Raw genomic sequence first — 21,343 nt, 5'->3', positions numbered from 1 at the left:
CCTAATCATGGAAGGATCAAGACTATCTCTAGGCAAAAGCTGTATCAGATGAATCCGAAATATGAGACAATTGTAAAGTAGGAAATTGATAAACTTATTACTGCGAATCAAATCTATGAAATCAAGGATACAGATTGGTTTTCACCAATTGTGATTTTGCCAAAGAAAAATGGAAAATTGAGAGTCTGTGTTGATCTCAAAAAGGTCAATGCAACCACCAAAAAAGACCACTACCCCCACTGCCATACCCCCACTGCCATATACAGAACATGTATTAGAACGGGTAGCAGGCGAAGAAGCCTATAGCTTCTTAGATGGGTTTTCAGGCTATAATCAGGTGTCCATAGCACCAGAAGACTAGCACAAGACGGCTTTCAATATTGTGGGGAACATATGCTTATAAGGTTATGCCTTTTGGCCTCACTAATGCCCTAGTAACTTTTCAATGCGACTAATGTGCATGGCCTTCAAGGACTACTTGCAAAAGTGGCTGGAGGTATTCATTGATGATCTGTGTACACACTTATGCTAGAATGAATAGTTGGATTTCTTGAGAAAGGTGTTCAAAAGATATAGATTATATCATATATCTTTAAACCCTTTAAAGTGGCAATTTTGGGTCAAGCATGGTGTAATCTTAGGGCACATTATGTCTAAAAATGGTATTTACACTGATGAGAGAAAAGTAAAATTGATCTTGGAATTACCCCCACCAACCAACTACAAAGGTGTACAACAATTTATGGGCCACATTGGGTATTATCGATGCTTCATCATATGCTATGCTGAAATTGCCAGGCCATTGTATAGAGTACTCATTATCTTTGAATGGATTGAAGAATGCCAAATCAAAATATATTTCATCAAGAAAGGGAGCATTGGGAAAGTAGGAAGGAAGTGGCTATGAAGGAGGTACAAAACTTGGAATACACTCTGGAAAGAATCAAAGAAGAAAGGCCTTGCAGTATGTGGGATATTGGCTTTACAGACAATTACTTTCTTTAGTCATCATCAGCACCAGTGGTGGCATGACAATTAAAATGCTACTAAGCTGCTTCAATATGTCAATAGTCACCTTGGAGTTAAATTTCAGCGAAAAAATATGCAGATCTTAATGTTATCTCTGTCACATTATGTTGTGCCCACCCTATTCTTTGGTTTGTTCTTTGGTGATTACAGGGTGCAGGATGTTAGAGATTATTTGCTCTTGCCTATGCATCCATTTTTTCTCAATTTCAGTGCCTAGGCCAGGAACATTATTCTCACACAGGTATGGAACGAGACTGATCCACCATTAGAATTGTCATCTCCTCCTGAATTATATAATTTTTGAAGCTGCTCAGCATGGATTGAAGACAGTGTGTGGTGGTTAGAAGTGTATGGTGTGCAAGAAGTGAGGACTATACAGTAGTACACTTTAATATCGACATCATGTACTACTATCATCGTTGGCTACGCTGCCTACCATCGTACATGCACACCACCTTTGACATGATTGATACCAACTTCTAGATGCACTATACTTTCTTCGCTGAACCCTTCGCGTCCTCCAGTTATGAAAAAGTTGCTATACAAAGAGTATCTAGGGCAACAAGCCCTATGATAATAGATTTTGAAGATGGAATCTCCATTAGGTAGGGAGGGATGTTAACCACATTTTGAGGTTAACGTAGTATCTCTTCGGTTCACATATAACAGAGATAGCACAATAAGTGTCATGAAACAACACTATAAACATTGTAATTATGAGAATGGATGGCAATGCCATAAAACTATATATCTTGTAATCTTTTAGTTCATCTTTCATTAAGTTTCGGGCGCTCAATTGTGAATAAGGACCAGTTGCATATATAACAACATTCGCATAATGTAAGACACAATCCCCCTTTGTGATAATTGAGTCTAATCTTACCTTGTTTCTCTCTTGTGTTTATGGGGTGTGTGTGTGTGAGAGAGAGAGAGTTGAGAGGAGAGGGAGCTACATTCTTGGTGCGTGCTCATCTTATGCTTATGTTCATGAGTGTGAGAGTAGAGAGTGTTCTTTCATGGAGAAAGGTAACCTCATGGTGTGACAACTTGATGAGAAGGAGGCAAGAGACTACAGAGATATGAGCTTGGATGCTGGTAAGTTTCCCACAACAAGTTAAGGTAAGAATTGTCCATAGTATTAGGGGAGGGATAGTGTCGCTTGTAACATGAATGGACGTGTGAATGTCCATAACTTAAATTGTATATAAGTCAAAATCTCTATACCCAATGGACATGTGAATGCCCATAACTTGAATTGTATATAAGTCAAAATCTCTACACTTAATACACCTTTATAGCCCCTCTAGCCACCTATTCCCACCCTTCACACTACCCACCACTAAAATAAGAAGGGGAGAAAGAAGGTGAAGTTTATTATATTCTTATGTGTTCATGGTACTTATGAGATTATAAGGTTTAATTATAGCTCATGTGTGTGTGGTATTTACTTGAAGGAAGTGGTATGGGTTGAAGTTAGAGGTTTATGGGATGTGGGAAGCTCCCATGTGCTCCTCTTGAGTAGGTGAACTCTTTAAGGGCTTAAATCTCACATTGGGGTAAATTGAAGATAGGGGTGGGAAGTGAACCAAACTTAAGAGAGGAGAGGAAGTGATCCATAAGAGAGGAGAGGAAGTGATCCATAAGAGAGAAGAAAAGGCCGGCAAGAGGTGTAGAGAAGGAGAACATATTGGAGAGAAAAGATTATAGGAGTCCATTATGAGAGAGGATGTTACCAATGCTTTGTTCCTTATGGATCTTGGAGGAGTAGACACAAGAGAGCATTTTCCTTAAGGGAGAAGGAGGAGGGAGAAGAGTGGAGTAGACACAAGAGAGCATTGTCCTAAAGGGAGAAGAGTGGAGTAGACACAAGAGAGCATTGTCCTAAAGGGAGAAGAGTGGAGTAGACACAAGAGAGAATTGTACTCAAGGGAGAAGAGTGGAGTGGCTTGCCTTACATATCCACAAACTTTGGTGGATTTATTGTACTCACACTCACACTCACACTCACAACTTGCACTCACACTCACAACATGCACTTGTGCCTCGCACTTGCACTCACGCTTGTGCCTTGCATCTCGCACTTATATCTTCCACATTCTTAATTCATCCTAGTTGAAGAAAGAGATGCTAGTAAGTCTACGGTCCTTTTCAAAAAAATCTAAGACACATATCTAAAAAAACCCACTTGTTTTCAAAAAAGATCTTCATTAGTATTTAAAGAAAATATATCTCGAAAAAGGAATAGCTCTTTGTTGCTATTTAAATCGAGCTACATATTTTTTAAAAACGAGCAAAGATGTCATTTTATACTAGTGTAAATTCTGTAGTTCTTTATTTTTGGTTTTACGAGTAGGAGTTACAAGGCACAAAATGTGTCACATTTTATACTCAAGTGAGTTTTTAAAAACTTGTGCTAGTGTGTGTGTGTGTGTGTCCTCTACTCATGAGCATTCAGATTTTATTTATAGTACATGCTCTAGGCTTCAAGATTCTTAGCCTAATTTCACTAAATTTACTTCTCAAAGGCTTAGGTTATGAATGCGCAAAGATTTTGTACGAGAGAGAAAATCACAAGTACTCATTTCACTCGTTGTTGGATAAAGTCTTTTCTTTTTTAATTTTGAAGGCTTTTTTGCCTATGGGACACTTTAATACTTCACTCTGTGGGTATCCTATTGTGTAAAGAGAATGCCATAGAGAACCTTAGAGGTATCCTCTTCGTATAGTGGGTCATTTATCCCTAAATATAATATGGATACTCTATTGTGCAAAGAGAAGGCCCATGGGTTTCTTGATAATCTTCTTTTTGGACGGTGAGTTATCTCTTTCAACAAAGAGATACTAAACAATAGACATTTATTTACGTAGGTTTATTGTATTGCTTCAGATAATGTAGTTACAGGATGTTGAAGTGTTCATTTAAAAGAGACTTCTAGGGAGAAGTTATTCGGTTTTCCTTAGAAAGTTAGGTAGACAAAAGATTTATAGCCACGAGAGAATATTTAATCCCATGATTAATCATGCCGAGCTAATAACAAGAACTTCTGCTTACTATGAAGAACCCTTTTCAAGATTTCAAAGGATTACATATTGTTATTCATTGGTTCTTAAATCTAAAGAATATATGCATGTTTATGATCTTGTGTTGACTTTACCAAATCAATTAGAAGTCAAGAGTAACAAAAAGATATATTTCCTTTTGCTAGATTGCACACAGACATGTACTGTACTACATGGAGGTAGAAAGTACATGTTTCTATTGGAGGATGTTACTACATAAATGTGCTACATATACTTCAAAGTTGACGAAGATAACAACACTCATAAAAATAAAGACTCCATCATGCTACTTCAAGCCAATGTATATATTAGAGATGCAATAGAAGACGAGGACATAGAGAACCTCTGTGGAGGTCAAAGTTGAGGCAAAGCTTAGAGAGGACTTAACATTGTAAAACTCAAAGCAAGTATAATAATTGAGGAGGAGAAAGTCAATGGACAAGAATAGAAAGATCAATGAACTTTCCATGCCTACCATCATTTAATATCAACAACAAGGACTTTGTCTTACAATCATATCTACAAATGATCTCTTTAAGAGAAGATAATAGTCTTGCTACTATTGCACAAATGACTGAAGATGAAAAAGGTTGGATGGATTTTAAGATCAACTCGTCTTATATGAGGAAACAATAGATAACGATGAGATCAAAATGGATTGCCCAATAGAAGAAGAATTTTCCACTATTTAAGAGAGGCTGAAACTAATAAATTTCACGAGAGAAATCATACTATAGTCATCTCTAGTATAGAAGAATCATCTCAAACATGCAGATAAAACAATTAACTTATGGGATGACTTATCCCTAGTCAATGACCAAAACCAACAGGTATTTTCCATTCTTATCCTTGTTATCAACCCTAAACTATATGAAGAGGACGTGATGGGACCTAGATGTCTTAGTGTCGTGAACAAGGTGCTCTTCACCCTTGGCAAGGAAGGTGATCTAGTGTGCGATAAGAATGCGTTGGGACCCTTTAGACACCTTTCTATCACAACATAGGTCACCTTCACTTTTCTAATTTATTTCATATAATTAAATATGATCTAATGATTTTTTATTTTTATCACCATGAGATTGAAGATGCTCATGGGTTTCCTGGATGAGCTAGTGCAAATGAGGAGGAAGAATTGGCCAAGACTCTAGACAGTCATCATATTGATAAATGAACAAAAATTCCTTGCCATTTTTCATTGTAAATACTCCAATAGCCCTTGAGATTGAAGATGCTCATGGGTCTCTTGGATGAGCTAGTGCAAATGAGGAGGAAGAATTGGCAAGGACTCTAGGTGATTATCATATTGATAAAATGAACAAAAATTCCTTGCCATTTTTCATTGTAAATACTTCAATAGCCCTTGAGATTGAAGATGCTCATGGGTTTCTTGGACAAGCTAGTACAAGGACTCTAGGCGGTCATCATATTGATAAATGAACAAAAATTCCTTGCCATTTTTCATTATAAATACTCCAATAGCCCTGAGGTTACATTACTAACACTTAAGGTAGTTACAAGGGATCTAGGTTAGTCTATTATCTCAAGTACTAATAGAGTTATACTTGTAAATACTCCAATAGCCCTAAGGTTACATTATAAGGTAGTTACAAGAGATCTAGGTTAGTCTATTGTCTCCTCAAGTACTAATAGAGTTATACTTATAAATACTCCAATAGCCCTAAGGTTATAGTACTAGCACTTAAGATAGTTAGAAGGGATCTAGGTTAGTCTATTATCTCCTCAAGTACTAAAAGAGTTATACTTGTAGAGAAATATGAAGCTATTAGGATTTTTGTATATGAACCCAGGATTTTTGGGCTATGAGATCATCTTATTTTTTAAATTACATTGCACATGTTTTAGTGACTAGTAAGATGGATGCAGATCTCCTAGTAGGATGCACATAATATAACTTTTTAAGATCTAGAGGCGAGATTGAGTCTACAACATCTATTGAAGAGCTGTCAACAACCTCAAGCAGGCTCAAAGAAAAAAGAAGCTGAGAAAAGAGAAAATCATCTTACCACCATAACACTAGTGTTTAAACTTTACATAATTACCTTTAGATGTATAAGACTTAGTTTTTTTAATGCTACTTGTTGATTTCTCCAAATTTGTTATTTAATTTATAATGATCATCATTAATAACATATCATGATATAATGGTGATCATTAACAACATATCTTGGATCTGCATGTGAATCATGTGGAGTAGACTTTAGTAAATTTTGCTTATACCTAATTTCTATTCCTCTACACCATCCATGAACAAGTCATCTCATTGGATTAACATCATCTCTATGTGCTATTTTGTTTTAAAAACCACATAAGGCTTGCCAACGAGATCATTCCATGCCTTGAGTAGACCATATGGCTAAGCTGCCCTCTTTGTAAAGTAAGGTCCATAAACCTCAAAAAATGTGCTCCATATCATAAGTACTTTAATACTTTAAGAAAAACAAAAGTACTTTTAGATATAGTTTTATACACATTTGGAAAAAATTCTTACCATGTAGTGGAGGGTAATACTACTATGGCTCTTAGCTTTTACCATTGATTTGTAAAACTTTATAACAACGTTCTTAAAATTTAGTGTATAATCCATTGTAAATGTCATTTATTATAAAAGAATTACCAACTAGTTAAGTACAATCTATACGACCGAGTCTTTTCTCCACCATTGCTTTGTTCAAGAACAACCAAATGTAACTTTTTCCATACATTGTACTTCTTTAGCAGCTTCACTAGCGGCTTCACCAGCAAATCTATCTTTTCATTATGGTGGAGAAAGAGATTTTCTCACCTTTGCAACACCAAAGCATGGCTTGCAAGGTAAGTTTCCACTTGCACTTGACATCTTTCCATCCTTCTTGACCTCTTGCACACACTTATGCCTCACACTCGCACTTGCGCCTTGCATCCCACACTAATATCTTCCACATTCTCAATTCATCTTAGTTAAAAGAGAGGCTAGCAAGTCTACATAATTTAGATCCTAGATTTCCCTCATCATTGAATACATGTGCCAAAAGACTAGTGAAAATGGACTAGCAATGCAAAGTTAGAGTGAAAATACATGAGTAGGATAAGTAGAATCCTAGTGTTTGTACTCTACTAACGACGTCAATTAGAGTAGGTGGGAATGAGAGTTTGTGCACATGCAACGATCGTATTAACTCTTAACTCATATAGGTGATTCACATCAAGGAGCGATTCAGGCTATCAAGAGATAACAACCCTCAATTGATATTTAGGTGATGCATGAAGCGAAGGTTTAGTGTGATGCTTAGGCCCATTACACATCGCCATACCCCTGCCTGCCCATGCTGATGTGGTGGGGGTATCCACCGCCCATAATTGATGGCAATTATGGGCGGTGACTCTACTAACGACGTCCTAGTGTTTGTACTCTACTAACGACGTCAATTAGAGTAGGTGGGAATGAGAGTTTGTGCACATGCAACGATCGTATTAACTCTTAACTCATATAGGTGATTCACATCAAGGAGCGATTCAGGCTATCAAGAGATAACAACCCTCAATCGATATTTAGGTGATGCATGAAGCGAAGGTTTAGTGTGATGCTTAGGCCCATTACACATCGCCATACCCCTGCCTGCCCATGCTGATGTGGTGGGGGTATCCACCGCCCATAATTGGGCAGGCAATCTCCCCCGCCCATACATGGCGGTGGGGTATGTGTAACAGGCCTTAGAGCTTTAGAGAATATAAAAGTCAGCTTGGATCCATGTGTGTAGCTCACAAGGTGAGACAAAAATTTTCAAGTCCAACCAAGGCCACGTGGGAAGGCTCATAGAATCTCGCATGGGACCTTTCGAAGGTCTTCCCTTAGGTAATAATTTTTGGCACAACAAGAAGTAATAGTCAATGATTAACACACGCCAAGGCAGTGATTTTGAAGAAGAAGACTTCATGGATCAACACACGCCAAGGTCGATGAGACCATCCCTAAGCACATAGAAAAGTGTCTAAGGCCAAGCTGATACAGTAAGTACCTACAACATTTTGAGACCACGTACATGATGGTTGTAAATGATTTTTAACACCAACAATAACAAGAAAAAGCACGCAAAGGGACTTCCATATGTGTCTCTCATGTAGGGCTCGTGATTGGTACTAGCCATCACAAAGGCATCGGAGCAACTTTGCATACTCATCATCTCAAGGTTTCAACCATCAATTTTTTTGGGACCAACCAATTCAATAGTTGCAAAAACCAAAGAAAAATAAGATAACGTGCAAGAATGCATTGCCAAAGTTCGTAGAATATGGGATGAAACACCAAGAGTTACATAAATATTTTAGTGCAAATCTCAACCATAGGATCCCTTGTTGAGAGGTCCGAAAGAATGGAAAAAGTGGGAGCATTTGAAACATTGGATGTTTACTTCCAAAAGGTTTCTTAAGTGAAGGATAAATTGGGTAATGATGATCTAGACACTAAAGATGAAGCCTCCTCCTTGACATCAAGATCCAATAGCCACACAAGTTCATTAGAAGAAAGAGGAGCTGCAAATCACCATGATGGTCACCATGATGCAAGAGTAAATGAAGGTTTATTCTATGTTAACATAAGCTTTTAAAAAATCTTCATACAAATTAAAAGGAAAAAAAATATTGATCGGTTATTATTATGAACATAGAAAAATTTAAAATATATATAAATGGGCTACGAAAGATTTGATTTTTTCCAGGATATTATTGTTTATAATGAGGATGCATAATTGAAGGTAGAAAGATTCCCTCAGAAAAGATAAGAAAATTTGATATGATATTTATCGACTTGTTTATTTTCATTCTTTATTCCAGCAGAGGCTTTATAAATACGAAAGACGCAAAAACTATATTTTAAGTTCATGTACTCTATAGTCTCTACGTATTTAATTAGAGTGTTAACAACACGTGCAATTATTATATGCTTTTCTGCACGCCATTAATTTAAAATCTTCAAGCTTCTATATGCACACATTATCTTCTAGTGTTTTTTATTTATTTTTGACAAAATAACTATTCATTTGGCCTATGAGACTCTTAGATTTTTATTTTCCTTCTAAAAAGATTAATTCTTTATACACTAAACACACAATACACCCATTAAGTTAGTCAAGAGGGGATTACTTCCGTACATGCATGAAAGAAGAAGAGAGACAAAATCCTCTAAGCCTTATTTTCTACCAAATGTATAAATATTCTGCTAAGCAATGCTAATTAAAGGGCATATTGAAAAAGAATAATTGAGGTCGATGCGATCAAGCATTCTAAAAAATAAAACATTATAATGAATGGTCAAGTGATTAAGCACAAATAAAAAAAAATATATATTTTTCATTTCCACATAAGTTTAACATGATATATATCAGGGGATCCTTATTATCTATATCAATTGCATGGCACATGTTATCCCTAGAGACACACACGGGAGGATGCCATCTCAATAACCGGCTCCTTGAGGCACAAAACAACAGGCAATGATCTGACTTGGTAGTGCCAAGCATTGATAGCAATGGTGCCTTCCCTATCCATGTCCCAATCAGCCACATAAAACCTCCTAGAGCACAATTCTGTGAAGAGTAAGATAAAGAGTTAGGCCTCCTCTGGAAGTCATCCTATGTCTAAAAGTCCCTGCCATAGAAGGACAACGTGCATCCCTTCCACGAGGCTCCCTCCAAGGGGTGTGTTCTACCTCATGGCTACCCTTTTTGTCAGAGGGTTGCTCAACCATAATCCAATGATCCAATGATCTACTTGGGGGAGGAGGTCCGTGATGATGGTCCCAAAAGGTCACCCTCACCTCTCACATTAGGTGAATATTCAAGATGCCCAATTTTTGACCCTCACGCATGACCATAGTTGATTGTGCTCTAGGAGGTTTGATAACACCATATTTAACAACATGAGGCGTAAGTGATACTGCCAACATAAATGCATACATGATCACTAAATATAGCCAGAAAGAATCTTACCAGCTTTACCACATTGGTGCCTATACAATTTGTGCTCTTGGAACACCTGTAACAGCAGCAAGATGGAGCTGGTCCTTCAGCAGGTGCTTCCTATCGCAGGTGGGAAGCCCTCCGAGGCCCTGCACATTCCATGAAACAATCCTCATGGTAAAGATGTGGTTTTGACCCTAGACATAAGCAAACGCTTAGCTGGTGTCTGTGCTCGCATCTCATAATGTTGAAGGAGGGGGTAATCACTTTGTTGCACAGTCTTTGCATATGTGTGCAATACATCAGCACCTTCCAAGGCATCATGATCAGAAAGCCTTTTGAGAGGGTGCCATGTCTTGTATGGCATGTACATCCTGCATACTGTCCAGCCCCAACAGGGAGGACTCAACAAAGTCATTCTGGATCCCATGTTCCAGCATAGCCATGAGAGATGACTCGCCACTCCTGGCGGAACGCTGGTGGTGGCCAAGACAGAGCCTAAGGCTGTCGTCAAAGAGGCACTTTTGTGCCGTCTCCTACGATCCCTAGCCCTAGGGAAATCCTTGGCAAAGTGCCCCTATTGGTGACAGACACGATACTGGTAAGGTCTACCTACAATCTCAATATGTTGCTTCTACGGACTGTTAGGTCTTGGAAGCAACACAATTCTTAATAAGCTCACTGTCATGAGCAAGCACTATGACCCTGCGGATAGTGTTTGCCGAGGCAGCAACCACATGGGCTGCAGAGGTCGGCAAGGCAGGGATAGGGGGCAGCCCAAAAGCTGACCCAATGACCTTGGAATCTCAGAGTAAGAGGAAAGTGGTTCTGGTCTTCTTCATTAGGGTCGAAATAGCTAGTGTAGGGTAGGAATAACATCTTCCTCAGGCCAATTGGAAACAGCTTCCCTTCTTCAATAGTGTTGAAATAGCTGGTGTAGGGTAGAAAGAATACCTTCCTCCGGCTAATGGGAATGGGCTGCTCTTTAGCACTTCTGAGGCTGCTTCCTCAAGTATCGAGGTCCACTTGGAAGAAACCTCTCCCAGGTAGCCTCACATCTTAGAATTGCAGTGTGAAGTCGGAGGGTAACACCGCAAGTACCCAATCATGGGCCTGGAGATGGGATGGATGAGACCCGAAGATTTTGGCAATGACGTTGATTTGGTGTTTCTTTCAATCTCGGTGTAAAGGGTCGCAAGCTCAGATTTTGTAAAATTAATGGTTCGCCCAGGCAGGGGAGGATGATTAGTCATGATGCTAATCTGATGGAAAAAAGGCTGACTTGAACCCTGATGGAAAGTGTTCCGTGCTGAAGACTACAGGGGAGGAGGGATAGAAGCAGGGAAGGCTAGAAGGAAAGGGCGGGCAGCAGGGCAAGCAACAGAAGAGGATGGGAGACAAAAGAGAAGGCCGGGCAGCAGTGGAAAGGGCAATGCGGGCAGCAGAAGGGGGGCAGCGCAGGCAGGGGAAAGCATAGGCAGCAGGGAAGCGTGGACAACAGAGGCAGGCCAGCTCAGGCAGCAGAAAAGAGAAGCGTGCTGCCTCATGAACCTGTCTGAGCTTAAGTTCCTCAATAATTTCTTCCACTAGACACCTGCAGTCTCTTTCAATTTCCCCTATAGAAGCTCCAAGGTCAGTTGTCTGTTGTCTTAGCGACTGAGGTATCTGTCTTTGCACATCCAGCTGCTGCCCTATTTCAACCAGATTGGATTTAGTAGAGATTAACTAGTTGCAAAGCAGGAATCTGCAAGTTCAGTCCAAGTCAAAGGAACTCATCGGTGGGCAGTGAAGGGTGCAGGTGCGCGCAGCAGCTCAGGTACGGGGAGCTCTTGACCTTCGTTAATGGCCATCCTCACTACCCAATATCTCCATGATGATAGTGTTGCAAATTTAGAACATATGTAGAATCTATTTCAAACCATCATAAATAAAGCTTGTCATTTTTGTATTTAATATAACCTGTTACTATGTCATTCTGTTACCATGACAAAGTATCATGTACGAATAATATCTTTAGAAACATCTGAACTGAAAAGGCCTCCAACTCTTTTAACAATATGTAGGCTAGCTTAAATGTACAAATTTTGAAAAGATACCACCATTAATTTTTACTTCAATTTCTTAGGTAGAGCTTATACACCCAGGCATAAGTTTGTCATTTATTAGTTACATCATAAGGGCAAATGATTACTTGTATGTTGGTTCCATGGCAAATGATTACTCCATGCATGTGGTGACAATGACAAGTATCCATTCCTTATATGCATCTAACAATTTGCATCTGCTATACTTACAAGGGCCCTTGATTGGTACAGTCTTCAAAATCTCACTTATGTTTGCTCTACAATAACCATGGCCTTCACAATTGCACATTAACTCACAATACCTTTTTAACAGAAAACTGAATGGCTGCATTCTACTATAAATGAAATGCACAAATCTTCTCGTTTTCCATCCTTTTCTATTCACTCATTCCTGCATGCAAGAGATCTCATCCATTTTTTCTCTTTATATTCATGCCTTTCCTTATTAAGCATTCAAGGATATACCCTGTGTTCTTGCATATCTAGAATAAGAGTTGAGAAAATGTTTAATGTGCTTTAATTTAGAGAACTATTTTAGACTGCATGATATGATGTAAAAATGATAGCTGGATACTCAGCAAGCTTGGCCTTCACATGCTGCAAGACTCTTTTTGGTGAACTTGTTCGTGAGAAAGCATCATATTGATCCTGTTAAATATACAAATTTTGCTATGCAAGAAGACTACATTGCACCTTATCTTTCATTATGTTCCCTGAAGACAGTTCTACCCTCACATTTTAGACCCTGCCAGATCCGGGTTGACTCTCATTGGGAGGTAATGGTACTAACCACAGGTTGGCAGATTTTGAGATTGAGATGCACACAGGCAATACTCAGATACCAGGCTTTCTACTACAAACGGATGCATTTTATTCATACTTTGATGACCACCTGGTCCGACGACGATCTCTTTCTTCATGAATATCAGCAGGTAAAGGCTCAATCATATGTCCACAGGTACAATGGTCATATCTAGCTGACAAACCTGCCTCCCTTTCTTTCCGAGCCAGCTCCTGCCTTCACACCTTCTTTTTCCATTGTTCTAATGCGAGCCTGACTGTCTCAGCATATGTATCAGGGTCTTTCAGTTCAACTTTATCCTTAATAACCCCATGGAGTAGTCCTGTAAATCTATCCTTCTTCAAGAAATCAGGAGGTATTTGATTTTCCCCTAATACCCTCACAATCCTTCTCCAAACCCCTTCAAAGATGTTTACAAAAGCAACAATCTCTTTTTCCTCCGCCTGCTGAGTTCCTTCCAAAGGTCTTCTGGAAGTTTTCCCGTACTTTCTTCTTAATGCAAGTCTCATGTACTCCCACTTACCCCTCTGCTCCTCTGTCAACACATCTTCATACCATTCCCTGGCCGCTCCCTCAAGAAGTAGTCCTATCATCCGAGCTTTATACGCATCATCATCATCCCTATTGTTTCAATGCTGTCAACTCAACCCTCCTTAGGAACTGAGTGACATCTTCCCCTCTCTTACCTCTGAAAACATCATAAGCAAAATCAACCATAGGTCTTGAGTTGATCTGTAAGTGGTTTCCAACTTGCTCATCAAAGTCTTAAGCAAGAGCCTTTTGGCCCTCAGTGGGGGCACCAAAGCATGTGTGGTGGTTGGGTGATGGCCTCTACTTACACCACCCGCCGCAGGCACACAAGAAGAAAATGTATAGGGATAAGAACTAGGGGACACTAGGATCCCAGCTCAAAAGGCACCAATCAACTAGAAACCAATCCTCCGACCTCCAGCTGACACAAACGGACACCTCTATGCCCTTCAATCCAGCTCGGTTGATACCTTCAACAGTGCTCTCAGGCCAGATCTAACTCCCAACATCTTCTATTTTCAGCCTAAATGTCTCAGCTGACTTCCTGTGAGACAAGTAGTTGACCTGAATTCCTCCCAGCTGACACACAACTGATCAAATTATAACTGTAGTCTAAAATGGATGCATGCTGCCGATCCCAGTCAGAAACGTGTCCGCATGACTCCAGAATGTCTTCCAATGTTAGCCAACTTCAAATACTTGACCCAGACTTTTTCGGAACTTGTGAGATCTCCTTTGTTGACTCCCTGCTGACACTAGCCACACCTAGCTGGCTGTAAATTGATCTGGAAGACTGCCACAGAATCCGATCCAATATGAGTATTCCTAGCTCTCTTATTGTCCTCCAGGTTCAGCTAACCTCAATCCTTCAACTCGAGAACCTCACTGAACACTTTCCTTATACTCCGCGGACCTTCTGTTGACTTTCTGCTGACAACAATCCGATTGATCTTGACAAATACTGATCCAGCTGACTGAGACAGACCCAGCCGACTCCTCTACCTTAACTGAATCAGAAACTCTCTCTTACTGGTCCGCTGACTCTCCCTAACCCTTAGACTGCTCTCATTTCATAGAGATATGACATCAAATACTTTTGTTGTCCACAGTTGACTAGTCTGACTGAACTGATTGCTGACAGCTGACTCAACTAGATCTAACTTTCTTAGCTCTGAGTCCTCTAACACCTCTAGTCCCTCTAAACACTCAAGCCACACGAGAATTCAGCCCTAAAGACATTCAGCTAATTACAATGAACTCACAGCTGACTCTGAATGACCAATCAACCCACAGACCCGTTTGTCTGACTGCTGACTTAAGTCAGTCTCCTGACTGTCAGACTTAACTCGAAACTACTTCCCTTGAATCCAAAAGGACTATAACAACCCTTCTACCTCACCAGGTGATCCTCTAGATGCACAGCTAACTGTAGCTGACACTCTTCTGACCCTATTTGACTGTATTCTCCCAACAGAAGTGGACTATTTCAGCTACTCCCAAGACGTCAGACATGCACTCACAATCATTCTATCTGAGCAAAGTCAATCAAAATAACACAAACCAAGCTCCATATCACAAATTCTCATCAATCTCAACACAGATTTAAGCTTTGAACTCTCAGCTTTCTTCACAAAAACAAAGACAGACTTTGTCTCAACACTCTTGAGACATGGGTTCAAACATAACAAGAGAACACTAAAAATATTGGGATCTTCACAGAAAACCTCTGCAACTATTCAAACTGCTATGAATCTACTACCACAAACTGCAGGTCTTTCCAAAACACACACAAATCAGCACTCAGGTGGTTGATGGCAGCTACAATTGAGCAAAATTGGAACAAGTCATGTCTCTAACAGAGTCGCCACACATAAATCATACGGAAACCGCCTCCAATTTGATTCTCTGGTCCAACAGCACTTTCTCTGCTCTGACTCATCCAATTCCACTCTCGCTGCGCTGAACCTCACACTGCAACCCTCAAAATATGTAAGACCTTTTGTCTGCAGGTAGCTTCTTCTCTATAGTCACCTCACTCTCTTCACTCTCTTGCTTCTCTCTTCTATGCTCTTTTTTCACTGTCTGCTCGAAAATCTCCACAATTCGCCTTCTTAGGCCCGTCGCCGCCTCGTCACCTTCTGGATTGTTACGTTGCCCAGTTCCCTTGTCCTCCTATACACCTATTTTCGTTTTTTTTTTTGCACCAACTCTTATCGACTTTGGTCCACGCTATCTCTACCACCTAGGATTCACTACTCACCTTCATATATACATTGTATGTTCCCATCATCATACTTGATTTGCGCTCTAGACCCCTCGAACAACGTGTCAAGATGCCTCTAGATAGCCTCTATAGAGTCTGCAATAAGCACAATGTCATCAGCATAAAGCAGTATGGAAACAAGGATGCCTGCTAGTGATATGCTTCCTCCCCCTCCTCTATCAATGAAGGCCGAAATCTCATTGATGTAGAAGCCAAAGAGAGTGGGAGACAACGGGCATCCTTTCTTCACTCCAATGGCACCGGAGATCTCCTTTGATAATCCTCCTCGGCATCTCACCTGCCGCCCTATGGCCGACTCATATAATGCCATGATCTCCCAAATCATGTCTGATGGTGCCCCTAAGTCCTGGAGTCTTTGCGATAGTCCAGCTTGAGGTACTATATCAAATGCTTTGCGGAAATCCACAAAGCAACAGTAAACCCGTTTTTGTTGTGCTCTCGCCTCTTCTATGATGGCTCAGAGGGTGAAAATGCTGGAACATGCGGAAGCTTCATGGAACAATCGGTAACTTCAATGCTCACACATCAGCAATCATTCACGACGATTACAACACACACTACTGAAGTAGATGTGCAGAAAATAGAGAGAGAAAGAGAGAGAGAGGGAGAAGAGGATACAGTATTGGGTCCCAAATACCCTCTGTAGGGACCCCACCACGAATGGTGTATTTGCTTTCTTAGAATGATGTAAATCTGAAAAATAAAGACGGAATCTTGACCTACACTTTTCACCTTGGTTGGAGCACTCCCCTTGGCTACCAAAACTGAATCCATTGTTGGGGTTTTATACCCTCTTCTTGCTCTGGTCATCCAGCTCTCGTGGGGTCGGCCTGCTTGGATAACTCACACGAGCGGATAAAATAGCATTCAATGCCCTTTTAACTTGGTCGTTTTCACACTGTAATAGCTGGCCAATCTTGCACAATGGACTGTGGGCTGCTGGGCAGCCATGCGCAAGTAATGTTTTTTTTTTCCAGAAAGGAGACTTCTATTGAGTATGAAAAATTTTACAAAATGGAGATTTTACACCAAGCAAGGTGGAGATCTCAACCAATCAAGAACCCTGTGTTGCCAATAGGGTCCCGAATGAGAGGATGTGAAAAAGATACCAATGTCCCACTCTCTCATAAATTGGCTGCGCTTCCTCTCCGTAGCCCTCGAAGATCCCTGGATTCTGGCCCAGGTAGCCATAATGGTGTGAATAATATCACTCCAAATCCTGCAAACACACTAAGAAACAAGAATGGGAGTACCCTCAATAGCCTCAGTGCATCTAGCCTTCCAGATATTCCAGGCTAAGATGCTAGCAATAATCTCCCAAGAACTGTCTAACTTCTGTGCCGGAGGGACAAAGTGTGAAAGTGGCAAATCCTGAAGACAACACTGCCGGGCAACTCCTTGCCTAACCATAATGGCCAAGCTCCTGTCAGTCCCCTCAAATCTCAGCTGAGGCCCAGATTGTGTCAACCAAATGATAGAACCAAAAGAAATGATAGTATCCCTCTTAATCCTACCAAAGAGGTGTGCGATCGCAGACCAAACCCTCTGTGCTTCCCTGAAGACAACACTGCCGGGCAACTCCTTGCCTAACCATAATGGCCAAGCTCCTGTCAGTCCCCTCAAATCTCAGCTGAGGCCCAGATTGTGTCAACCAAATGATAGAACCAAAAGAAATGATAGTATCCCTCTTAATCCTACCAAAGAGGTGTGCGATCGCAGACCAAACCCTTTGTGCTTCCCTGAAGACAACACTGCCGGGCAACTCCTTGCCTAACCATAATGGCCAAGCTCCTGTCAGTCCCCTCAAATCTCAGCTGAGGCCCAGATTGTGTCAACCAAATGATAGAACCAAAAGAAATGATAGTATCCCTCTTAATCCTACCAAAGAGATGTGCAATCGCAGACCAAACCCTCTGTGCTTCCCTGCATTCCCATAAACAATGCTAAACTGACTCCGAAACTCCTGCACATCTAGGGCATGCTGGGCAAACACCAGTAACAGACCGGTGGCCAGACCACCATGAAGGGAAACCCAGATAAAGGAGGAAATATGTGGCTTGCTATAGGAATGCCACAATCTCTGCCAAAATACCCTCTGAATGTCAATTGAAATGCCATAAGACTCCCAATGGAGTCTAAGAGTAGGGACACTCTGAATGTGTCCCAAGATAAGATGTCTAGCATTCCGCACCGTATAATTGAAAAAAGGAATGCTTTTCAACGGGTTACAAGCATCCTTCCACTCCCACTCACCGGGGTCCCAATGCAAGTGTTTGATAGGGCAGCCACCATACAACCAAAGGCTAACACTCTCTATGATCATCCCTGGGGGGGGGCGGGGGGGGGGGGGGGGGAAACAAAGACATGCTTCCCTAACCTGCCAACAACTCTAACTAGACGAATCTGGGGGCCCTCAATAAGGTCCTGCACATCACATCTCTCCAACTGCCATCCATCCTGTACAGAAAAAAAGACCGGTACATCATCCTCCCTAGGCAAGGAGAGACCCATAACCTGAAGAGCAACACACGTCCCAGAAAAAACCCCAAACCAAGAATGATAATGACCTTCCAAAAAAGATCCAGTAATCCAATGGTTGGGAATGGCTCCATCAATCTATGCAATCCTCCGGCTAGAGCCTCTCAAATGTTGCGTGAAATCCAATCTCTACACCTCAGTGAGGCTCAGAAGCCTCTTCCAAGCTAGCACTGTGGGGCATAGGGTCTCCCAGCCAACCCAAAGAATATGCATAGCTGCCCCAAGAGGCCTACCATGCACATCTAATATCAAATCATTCCACAGAATGGGCTGCCGGTTAGCTTCCTCCGCTGAGCGCGGGGGGATGTGTACCAAAAAACTCCTCAGGCAGTCCTAGGCCCATAGGAGGGACCTAACTAGGGGGGACGAAGGGGAGCGATGAGCTGCATCCGAAAAAATAAAGCGTGAGCTGAGAGTTCAGTCACCTCCACGAACAGGGACACACTTCGTGATTTGCTGCATGAGAAAGTCCTTCCACGGCTCAATGCCTCCAAGAAAGCCCCTAACAACAAGCTTACAAAGCAAAGCCTTACATTGCACCTCAAGGTCAATGATATTCAATCCCCCTTCCTACTTAGACCTGATAATGGTTTCCCAAGCAACTCTGGCCCTGGTGTGTGCATTTCCATCAAGCCCTGGACGATGTGCAGAAGTGACGTGAACCTGCGCTGCTGCCCCCGCCTGCCCTCTGTTGCCTTCGCCTGTTTCTTTGCTGCTGTCTTCGCCTGCCCATCTGCTGACTTCGCACCCCCCTTCGCCTGCCCAACTTCTGCCTTTCGCTAGCTTTTCAGTCCCCGCCTGCCCTTCAGCTACCCCCGCTAGCCCCTCTGCTGCCCACCGCGTGCCTTCGCTTGCCCCTTTTGCTGCCCCCGCCAGCCCCCCTTTTGCTGCCCAGCCTGCCCTTCAGCTCCCCCTGTCTGCCCCCGTCAGCCCCTCTGCTGCCCCCCGCCTGCCTTCACCTGCCCCCTTTTGCTGCCCCGCCTCCCCCTTTGCTGCCCGCCCCCTGCCTTCCTCAGTCCCCGCCTGCCCCTTTGCCTTTGCTTCCCCAGCTGCTTCCAGCCTTTGCCCCCCTTCCTCTCCTCCCGTTTTCCCAGCAGCTATTTTATCTGGATTCAAGTCGGCCACCCACTTCTCTTGATTGGTCTTATGGCTTTTTCTGCGGCAGCCAATCTCTCATCACCCCCACTGGCCAGGAGAATCATCAATTTTTCACAAGACGAGCTCACCTACCCTTGTTGCGAGAGTTATGGTTCCCACCCTTCTCGTTCACAGGCCCGTGAATGGCTTCTAGCAGCTCTCCCTTCGGAGCTGATTGTGCACTTTCACGATACTCGTTTACTTGGTCGAGGCTTCTTCCAGGTGGACTTTCTTTCTTCAGAAGCTACTTCTCAGGCTTTGGCTAGCAGCCCCTTTCCTCTTGGTCCTAGGAAGATTTTCTTGTTTTAGTACCAGGTGGGCTTTGATCCAGTGAGGATCAGCGCCTTACCCCGGTCTCACTACGGTTCCCTACTCTTCCTCGGTCCTATTGGAAGCTTTTAGCTTCCATAGGGGCATCCTTTGGCCAGGTTCTAGAGGTACCAATCCTCCTGAGCTCTCCCACCTCAGCTAATCCTTTTGGACATAGATGGGTGGCAGATGTAACAAACATTTCTTTGCTTCTCACGGCCCATCTCATGCTAGAGATAGTGTCAGGCAGTTGCAGGATTCACATAGCACTCTTCACTCAGATCCTCTCATGGTTAGACAGATTGCCACCGATTTCTATTGCCAGCTTCTTAGCGCTGAGCCGCATTCTGATCTGAGACACAGGGCATAGAGGAAGGTTTGGAATGCATTGCCACATTTGATCACCGAGGAGATGTGTGCCGCTCTGGATGCCATGCAGGAGTTCAGTCATGCTCTTCATGCCTTACCTCATGGTAAGTGTCCAGGGGAGGATGGCATCTCCCCTGTTTTTTTCACTACTTTTTGGGATGAGATTGGGGCTGAGATAACATCGGCTTTGCAAGAGATGTGGGACACAGGTTCTATGCCTTCTTCTCTCACTGAGGGGCTTATTTATCTTATTCCTAAGAGCCGGGATAAGACATTGATTGGCCAGTGGAGACCTATCACCTTACTTGGGACTGCCTATAAGATTCTTGCTAAGGCAGTGAGCATCAGATTGCAACCCATATGCTTTGCAGTCGTTTTGTGCAGATAGGGACCTCACAATGAACCTTGGGAAGACTAAGATTATGGTCTTCAATACCACACAGGCCTAGGTGACTATTTCCGACCATCAGTTCACTTTTAGGAGTCACATTCAGCGGACCACAGTTCTCTATAAGGTAGGCAGCAGAGGTTAGATTGGCATGTGGATATGCAGCCCTAGGGGCACTAGAGAGACAATGTGCCTACATTCAATTTCAGGAGCCGCGCACCAAACTCTGGTTGTTTGACACATTGGTCACACCTACACTCTTATATGGCTCACCCATATGGGGACCCAACCTCTACCACACGAGGAGGGCGCCGCTTGTCGGCCAGGTCGGACCATAGAGATTTCTATGATGGATGGTGGCAGGCACTAGAGAAACCACTGGTGACTACGATCGTACGCATGATTCGGAGCAAACCATCGGTACCTCATGAGATTGTTAGAGCAGAGATAGGAGCCGCACTAGTGGTTACCGAAGCCCTGTTCCAGTCAGTGACATTTTGCCAGAGCATATGGAAGCTCCCCAGACAGAGATACCCACACCTAGCACTTATCTCTTCCAAGCAGTTAGCAGCAGACAGGGATACACGATGTTGGTACACCCAGATGTGTACCTGGCTGAGATTACATGGAATGACGATTGATGCACTCCCTCCATTTGATTACAGCATGGTATGCCCCTTCTTGGACCTTAGTTGCTTTAAGCAAAATAGGGTGACCAAGATGGACATCGTGAGGCTAGATGCAGAAAGGACATGGTCCAGCCCCCCCTACCACTAGGCACGAAGATGGCCCACTATCCGGACCATTTTCTACATCTCTCCCCAGATGGCTTTGTGACACGGTCTACATACATGGACA

The 21,343-nt window shown here is 42.3% G+C and overlaps 1 protein-coding gene across 5 annotated transcripts in view; it reads right to left on the bottom strand.

The window, feature by feature from the left end:
* Positions 1-12,087: 12,087 nt before the first annotated feature.
* Positions 12,088-21,343, bottom strand: part of LOC147615416 (uncharacterized) — a 160,133-nt gene continuing 150,877 nt past the window's right edge. For 3 of the 5 annotated variants that reach the window (XM_086779523.1, XM_086779527.1, XM_086779525.1), the window contains one exon: positions 12,088-12,775. In XM_086779523.1, coding sequence (XP_086635649.1) covers positions 12,662-12,775 — 114 coding nt within the window. In that variant the 3' untranslated portion in view covers positions 12,088-12,661. Of the gene's footprint in view, positions 13,618-21,343 lie in introns of all 5 variants that reach the window. The other 2 variants (XM_086779526.1, XM_086779528.1) reach the window with 2 other exon arrangements.

The sequence above is a fragment of the Cibotium barometz genome, chromosome 40 (assembly GCF_041138505.1).
Source record: "Cibotium barometz isolate CiBa-2024 chromosome 40, ASM4113850v1, whole genome shotgun sequence".
Lineage (NCBI taxonomy): Eukaryota > Viridiplantae > Streptophyta > Polypodiopsida > Cyatheales > Cibotiaceae > Cibotium > Cibotium barometz.
Note: the sequence above shows the minus strand (reverse complement) of the source record. Positions and strands in the feature narration are given on the sequence as shown.